Source organism: Vespula pensylvanica, chromosome 9 (genome assembly GCF_014466175.1).
Source record: "Vespula pensylvanica isolate Volc-1 chromosome 9, ASM1446617v1, whole genome shotgun sequence".
Classification (NCBI taxonomy): domain Eukaryota; kingdom Metazoa; phylum Arthropoda; class Insecta; order Hymenoptera; family Vespidae; genus Vespula; species Vespula pensylvanica.
This window is the reverse complement of record NC_057693.1, coordinates 5,165,859-5,174,513: the sequence shown is the minus strand read 5'-3', so window position 1 is coordinate 5,174,513 and position 8,655 is coordinate 5,165,859. Positions and strand designations below refer to the sequence as shown.

The 8,655-nt window shown below is 40.5% G+C and overlaps 1 protein-coding gene across 10 annotated transcripts in view; it reads right to left on the bottom strand.

Annotated features, from left to right (window-relative positions):
- Positions 1-2,225: 2,225 nt before the first annotated feature.
- LOC122632005 overlaps positions 2,226-8,655 on the bottom strand; it is a 17,219-nt gene continuing 10,789 nt past the window's right edge. For 8 of the 10 annotated variants that reach the window (XM_043818356.1, XM_043818357.1, XM_043818354.1 and 5 more), the window contains 6 exons: positions 6,332-8,655; positions 6,135-6,255; positions 4,014-6,044; positions 3,720-3,912; positions 3,375-3,623; positions 2,226-3,293 (listed from right to left, as the gene is read on the bottom strand). The exon at positions 6,332-8,655 is cut by the window's right edge. In XM_043818356.1, coding sequence (XP_043674291.1) covers positions 2,745-3,293; positions 3,375-3,623; positions 3,720-3,912; positions 4,014-6,044; positions 6,135-6,255; positions 6,332-8,655 — 5,467 coding nt within the window. In that variant the 3' untranslated portion in view covers positions 2,226-2,744. The remainder of the gene's footprint in view (positions 3,294-3,374; positions 3,624-3,719; positions 3,913-4,013; positions 6,045-6,134; positions 6,256-6,331) is intronic. The other 2 variants (XM_043818361.1, XM_043818352.1) reach the window with 1 other exon arrangement.

The window sequence follows — 8,655 nt, the reverse complement described above, 5'->3', positions numbered from 1 at the left end:
TTTTTTTTTTTTCTTTTTAAATATGTTTTTCTTAAGATTTTGTAATACTGAGTTTGGAAGAAGCCAAGCCAACTCGCAAGAAACTTGAAAATGATTCTTATTTATCGATCTTTTTCTATTGGATTAGATACTACTTCACATTCTTACGTGACTTTTGAATATAATTTCGTACTACCTAGGTCTCGTATTTTTTTTCTCTTTTGCTTTTTTTGAAAATATAATTCAATGCATAGACTAATCTCTAATATAAAATATATTTAGAGTATCAGTTCAATGCATAGTTTCCGTAAGCTGTATGTATGTTATATCGTTTAGACAAATAGTTAATGTAATTGAATATTTATCACTTAATATTGTAATTGAAATAATATAATATTTTCATAAAAACATATATAATTTGATCTACTTTTGCACATTTATCAAAAATTGAGAAAAACAGAAAATATTTGTAAGCTCAATTCAATGTAAATCTCTCATATCAAAATATTTCCTATATTCAAGATAAAAATGACGAGAGATGTGGATATTCGTTATAGGAATATACTTAAATGAATAATAGATTCGTAATGATATGTAAATGACATCTTGTCATGTTTACATTGAAAATTTTTAATATATCTATAAATGTAGTTATTAAAAAATATATATCAAGATTGTTTTTTTTTTTTCTTTTTTTTTCCCCCTTTTTCTTCTTTTTAAAAGTCATCCGTTTTATAATCACATTAAGCTAGTAAAACAATAAACTTAGCACTTATATAATCAATGCTTATAGTTTTTTCAATCGTTTGAAAATTTCGAAGTGCATGAAAACGATGTAATACGTCTTGATAGAACGATACCTCTGCGTGAAGTATTAGATTTCTTTTTTCATCATATCAGATAATTTTCATGTCAAATATATAAATTTCTATCTTAATCTTAAGGGAAGAAACGTTGGCTTGGCATTTTGGGCACACACACACACACACACATGTACACATTTTGAAAGTATACATGGCCTGTAGTTGGAGCTCAATTAAAATAGACACATCGAATGCTACGTTAGACTATGTTACATTGATATCTTTCAGTGACAATCACTTTGACTGGACCTCATTGTGTATAATTGTGCGGTATACAACCTGTATTGAAACTATTTTAACTCAAGCACGTTTAACTACAAATTCTGCAAATCGAAATCTGATTATGCTATAGGAAAGACGTCGCGTACTTGAGCGCTTCATCAACATCGTCTCGTTCTCTTTCGTAAAACAATGAAATACGAGATAACGAATATTTTTATTCATGGAAGATATTTTCGAAAAATGAATTTTTGAAAAATTATAAACAGAGATAAAAGTTAATCGGTAAATTGAGTCGGTAATAATAATGGTTAACATACATTAAGCATAGTAAATTGAACACCGTTTATGTGGTTTCTACGAGTTTCATATTTTCTCCAAGGAAAAAAAGGTACGATCTATCGATTCTTCAAATATGTTTTACGAGTTTACAACTCGTAGTAGTAGAATATTTTAAAACTCCATATGAAATTAAAACAATCGACGCTGCTTCATCTGATTATCATCAGTTACTTAAATCTACGATAAGAACTAACACATGATATTTTTATATTATACATAAATATATACAAACGTGTCTTATTTCGACGCTTATTCAAAACTAATATCATACATGTGTGTGTGATAACGCGCATGTGCGCTTGCATGTCGTTCTTTTTTTTCTTTTTTTTTTCTTTTTTTTTTTTTTTTTTTTTAAATGTACCGATAAGCAATATTTCGTATTAACTCGTAACATCTGAATACTCTTAATAGTTGCACACAACATTTGCACTTTAAATACAGAATCACATACCAGTCCATTGCACGTCATATTGCTACAACGTTATTATATATAAATATATTATTATATATCAGAATTATGTTCTTTCGAGTGATGTATTTAAAGATTTCAAGAGAAACATTGTAAAGCCTTAGATGAGGACTATACAAGCATTTACAATGTTATGGTTTCATGGTAGAAATAAGCATATACATATTTGTATATGTATAATATATATATATATATAATATACAATATATTTTATATATGTACATGTATATGTATACATATATACGTACAAATATATATTATATTATATTGTATCACATATATTTTATACACACACACATATATATAAGATATATATATATATATATATATATATATATATATGTTATCGGATATCTTTTAAAAGCTTTCATTTTATAACTCCTTTTTTATTACCTTCTTTTTTGTGTCCTACTTATATTTTGCTGTTATACTAGATATAATGGTATATAGTTTCGTCTCGCGGTTATATTTTATGATAATTATATACTCGTTGAATTTCTTCACATTTTTTTTTTTTTTTTTTTTTTGTCAAAGTTCTTATTATCCTGACGTCTTTAGCATATTTCCAAATTTACCGTTAGATCGTTAACAATTAATTACTTTTGGTCAACATTGTTCACTGTACATCCATATAGTACATAGAAACTTTTCTCCCGCAAATGAATAGAATTTAATGTTAGACCATAACATTTTAAAGAAAGATTCTGATCAAAATACAACGTCGCATTAAATAATGTCTTCTTTTTATAAAGATAATTTGTCAGAATTGCAATGCTTTCATACAAGTCCATCATCTTAAAACGGCCAACGTACGTTTACGTAATATAGTATCTCTTATTGAACATTTGCCGATGTAGCAAATAATTTTGGCACTATGTATCTCCTATCTTTTGTCGATTGTGATCTTCTCTAACAACACGTTCCTCCGCAGGAATTTTCTTCTGAGTATTCTCTTTTTCCCTACATTTATTCGCACTTCTATCCCCGTGAATATTTGTACTAGACTCCGTTTCAATATTATGTTCAACAAAACAGTGCACTTGCAATTCATTTACATTACGCATAGACACTGGACAGACTTGGCACTTATATGATTGTAAACTATTTTCTGGCGAAACTGTCGATTGGTTTGCGTTTTCCTTCATACCATATTCCCGTTTCTGTTGATTGAATTGCGAATTAATATGATGAACGTCCACCATAGATTTAGGATCTTCAGTAGCTATTGGCACATGATATGGTCGAGACATTTCTGCATCCGTTGTCACTTTCACGGGAAACGAATACATCGGGTGTTGAGATATGGGTTCACCTTCGTCGGAAGACGTTTCACCACCGCTGATAGGTTGACTTTGAACTACCTCCGTATCCCACTGACCCATTTTATTGGGATCCTTTTCGCAAAGTCTTTGTGCCAAAATCTGAATCAATCGGATCATTTTTACGATTTCAATATAGGGTATACATCTTATCGTCAGCATTATCGTTAACATTGTACTAACCTGAAGACTAGTAAGACTATTATCACAGTCCGTGGTGTCGATATCGTTTAGATTGATACCAGATCTTTCCATTTCGGCATACGTACCAAATGGTAATTTACCCAAACATTCCAATTTCATAATATGCATTTTGCTACGCAAGTGCTTAGCCAAATGACCGTGTATTCTGAAGGCGATTTTGCAATCCGTACATTTGAAGGGTCTAGGATTGCTAGTAGTGGCAGCTCCAAAGGTAGACGTCATACTGACCTAGATTACCATAATATTACCATTAGACATCCGTCATACATATTATATAAATTTCGAGGATAGATCGAAAATAAAACGATCATCTCGGGATATTACCTTATTGTGATGCGAGACCGATCTTTCGTGTTTCGTCAAGTGGCCCTTCGTCCTGAAGGAGACCGCGCAACTCTCGCATCGAAACGGTCTTTCGAAATAATGAATATTGATATGCAATCGTAACTGACTAGGCTTGCTGAACACCTTGTTACAAATCCCGCATACACTTCGGCCGTCTTCCGTTACGCTGTAACTATATCCCATAGATTCAATTCTTACGACGATTAGTTTCTCTCCCAAAATCGATAGTACGAACGAACGGTGACGGTTTATCAATGGATAAGAAACACTCACCTCACGTAATTCGGTGCTGGTCCAGTCGATGGCTGTAGGAACTCGGCTTGAGGTTTAGCACTTCCTACCGTTGGAGATGGCGACCTGAAATCCGGACCACCGACGACCACTTTTCGAGCTACCGTGTGTTTAATACTCTCCACTATAGTCTGTTTCGTCATTTCTGCATTATGTTTGATATCGGATCGATCTACATTTTTGATATCTATGTTTTGCGGTCTCGGTACATCCTGCAACTTCGGGGACTCGCGCGTAGATGATTGTATTATTTCGAAATGACGTCTCGTTTCTTGCGGTTGAGATCTGTACTCCGATCTGTATTCTGGCATACGCATGTCTCTACTGGGTGGTCTGTTATCCGGGATAACTTGTCTCGCCTCGATGTTTCCTGGTGACACGATCTCTTGACTCAAACGTACGTCCGTTGGTATCTGTTTAAATTCCGCGCCAAGCGTCTGCATATCCGGACCACGTAATTTGTAATCTTGAGTGGCTAAACGTAACTCTTGAGCTTGCGTACGGTAATCCTGATTGGGCATTCTCAGTTCTCTGCTAGGTGGCCGAAGGTCTATGTTTCGTGGACTTTGACTTTGCATTCTGATATCCGAAGGTATCCGCATTTCTTGATTGGCCGGCCTAACATCTTGATTCGGCACGTTCATCGTCTTAAGTATGGACGTTCTGTCGGGTGGCTCGTTGTTACCGTATTGGATAGAAACGAGTCGGTTGTTCGCGTCCGAATGGAAGTTTTTCGGTGAATGACGATCTATACCGGGTGTACTGCGAGACGGCATATCCACGGGATAATTTGTTCTTTCGATCGGATTGGTATTCTTATTCATTACGATGCCGTATTCGATATTGGTTCTGGAGTTGTTGTCGTGAATATCACGAACCGCGTGCTGTTCTTTGTCCTTGTGAATCGATTCGAAATTATAGACTTTTCTTTCCATCGCCACGTTGTTCTGATAAATCTTTTCTCGAATCTCCATTTTAATGTCGTCCGACGATTGCTGCTTGGTAGCGTGCTTGATCTTCGATTCTATCACGTTCTGTTGCATCTTCCGTTCTGTTGGATCCGTATACGTTACCGTAGGAACGTCACTGTTCTCCGGATTTCTCGATCTCCCGGCGTCTTGATATTTAGGATAAACGTCTCTGTCTCCTCCCATCGTTCTGTCAATTTTCGAATTTCCCACGCGATATTGTTGTTTTATTTTACTGTCCATGACGTGTCTCTCGGTAAGGTACGCCTGAAGCATACGTCCCTCTGCATTAGGTTTCCATTCTCTTCCTTGTATAGGTAATCGTTCCATCGTCTGCACTATCGTTTGTAGTAGAACTGGCTCCGACACCGGTGTCAAGATGTCAGCGGGCATTGCTCTTTGGGGTACCGGGGATGATCGTACCGGTTGTTGCGTAGTTTGCTTAGTCGTAAGATCCATCGGTTGGGATATCTGTTGACGCGAATCCGAATCGGTTATCTCTTCTACCTCGATATCCGAATCTTCCTTCTTGGATAATTGTATAACGCTACTTCTCAACTCATCCGCGGCTGTCCATTTCGAAGGGAAATAATAACGATGCGAGTGTTCGCTCTGAATGAGGCTAGTATCCTGATCGGTCGTACCGTGATCGCTGCTGCACAAAGTGCTGGAGACGGTTGATATGATATTCGTTGTAACGGAGCTCGATGGAAAAGTCAAGGTATAAGGATATGTCGTTGGTCGACCCGAAGGCAATAATCCTGGTAATCTGTTGGTGTTACGTTGCGACAGACTGAGCAAGCTTTGCGCTGCTTCGTGCTCCTCGCTCCCAGATTCTTCGCTCTCCTCTCCTTCACCTTCGCTCTCTTCCTCCTCCGAACTAGACTCTTCGGCGTTTCCACCTACGGCCAATCGCGCGATAGCTTCTTTGTCGATGTTCTCGTCGCAAACCGTAGTTGGTACCGGGGCGATTCCAAGCTCGACACATTTTTTGTAATGTGCTTTCGACTTCATGTGTTTCGTGAGATTGCCTTTGGTCTTGAAGCTGTCGAACGAAAGACAAACGTATTGTTATAAATTTTTACGAGTAATATCAGCGTTTCTATAATGTAGTAGCGCGAGAGAAAAATATTACCTAAAGGCACAGTGCCTGCAAGTGTACGGTCGTACGTCCGTATGAGTTCTGATATGTTTTTTCAGCATCGACGGCTTCTTACAACGAATGCCACATTCTTCGCAGACGTATCGACCGCGACCTATTCGAATCGAAACGGGAATGAATCAATCTGCAAATCTAAGCACGTAAAGCGAGATACGTCTTTTATGACTTACCACGACCCCTGACGTACGTGTAATCCTCGTTACTCTCGAAACCGCCGTCGAAAATTTTAATCCTCTTGGATTTTTCTTGTATATCACTTTCCAAGCCACTGTCCGGACTCGTCGGAGTGATAGGCCTCTGCGAAGAATGCGTCAAAATATCTTCTCGCATGGTACAAGCGGTGGTATAATTAAGAGGTCTGTTTCTAGAGTCATAATGCGCCAGATCCAAATCTGGAGGAGCTTCCTTACAAATTTTCCAATTGGAATACATAGACAGACCGTGCTGCTGCGTGACGTACATCGGCTGCGGTCTGTTTAGGGTGCAATAAAACACCCTCGTTGAACACTTCAAACCTAGATATGTATAGGCGTGTCCATTCAAATAAAGCTGTCCGTACGATTTTTTGGGTCTAGGAGTTTCCGGGCTTATAAGGGATAGGGTGTTCGCCGTCGGCGTTATGCCGTGATGTTTCTTTGGCGTAAACGTTCCGGGCTTTAACGGTAAAGAAGTGGGTCTTAAAAACTTATTAACACTGGTCTCTTCTTTAGCACCGTCGCCACTCTTCGGCGACTTAGCTTCAGACTTATCCGTTTTAACGACTAATTCTACGGAAGTTTTACTTGGCACTTCTGACTTGGATGAATCTGAATTCACAAGTATCACTGGTGGTGTTGGCGGCGGTGGCGGTGGCGGTGGCGGTGGCGGCGGCGGCGGTGGCGCCGACGGCTGTGACTGCGGCGTTGCTGCTCCCGCTAATACTGCAGGATTAGATTTTAATTTGGTTTCACCGACCGTGCTGTAACTTTCGACTACCTTGCCTCTCCCTTCGAGAACGTTAATTTTGACACGACCATTTTCGCGAGAGGGCGAGGAGTCGTATTTCAAATTCGAGCCGTACTCTAAAGTTTCGACCTGGGTTCTGCCGATCTCGATCTCGGCAATGTTCCAACTGGAGGGCCTCTTCCTGCTCTCCGAGGTCGATTTGGGTGAATACTTGTGCTTGGCATACGAATTTGCTGAATTAACGGGTGCGTCGATGCCGTTGGAGTAAGCGTAGGTTCTTTCGACGTTGGGACTCTTCTCGAGAGACAACAACTCTCTCCTTTCTCGGGGGCTCTCCATGGCTTTGTGTTTCGCAGGAACGTTGTGTTTGATATGACGATCGAGTTCGGTTATCGGCAGGTCGGCGACAGGCGTCAGAGACATCCTACTTGGTCTATACTTGTCCGTGGAAGTATCGACCTTGACGGTAGGAACTTTGGGGCTCGTCAAGCCACCGCCGCCGCTTCTCAGACCGTCGCTGCTAGGAGTTTTGAAGCTAAGCTTGGTCTCCTTCGCGGGACTAGCAAGATCCAACGGCTGGCCCATTATCGAGACGTGTCCACCGGATATTCCAGGTCCCGGTATTCCAGGCACGTTGGGCGCCTGAATCTTGACCGGACTGGCGAGATCCAAGGGTTGGGGTATCATGTGCAGTCCCGGCACACCTGGTATGACTTTGTATCCAACTTCACCGGACGCCACACCAGGCGATATATCTATAGGCGGGGGTGGCGGCGGGGCTGGTGCACCGGTTAAGCTATGCGGTCCCGGCATACCGGGTACGTAAGGAATAACCTTACCACCGTGAAGAATACTCGTTATACCCGCTTGGGGCAACGTCAATGGATTGTACGCGGTTATGCTCGTCAATGGATTCAAATGCGGTTCCAGGTAGTTGTAGCAGGACATCGTCGGTGCTATGTTTGGAGTTGATATGTTTGGTATGATGGGGGCCAACATTTTTGGAGTGTTTGGCAAAGATATGGAGGAACTCTGCGTGCTGGTCGGCGTGCCAGGCGGTTTGTGCACCATGGTACCGCCCGAATGAAGACCCGATCTTACCACGATCGAAGCTGTCTCCGACGTGACGCACTTGTTGCTTGAGATCTGTTCGCTCGTCGGTGAATTCGTTTGTCGTGGCTCGATTCTCATGGTCTTCGTCTCGCCCGTATTGTCGAGTATCCTGACCTCCCCTCCGAACATTTGCAACGAGTTCGGCCTCGGATACTTGCTTAGTTCTTCCAGAGATCTCAAACTAGTCGGGACCGACTCCGAGCGCTGTTTTTTCGCGGGTGGCGCGTAAGCGTCAACGAGTCTCGTGTTACCCAACAGAGGTCCTGGCGAAGGAAGGGGCTGCAGGGTAGCGTAATAATCGGAAGACTTGGACTCGAACTCGGATTCCCTCTTCTCGTTATCCAACTGATACTCCGATCTCCTAGGACTGATCGGTCCCTTGCAATAATACCGTCGATGAGTTTCGAGATTATCGATACTCGTATACGGTATGCTG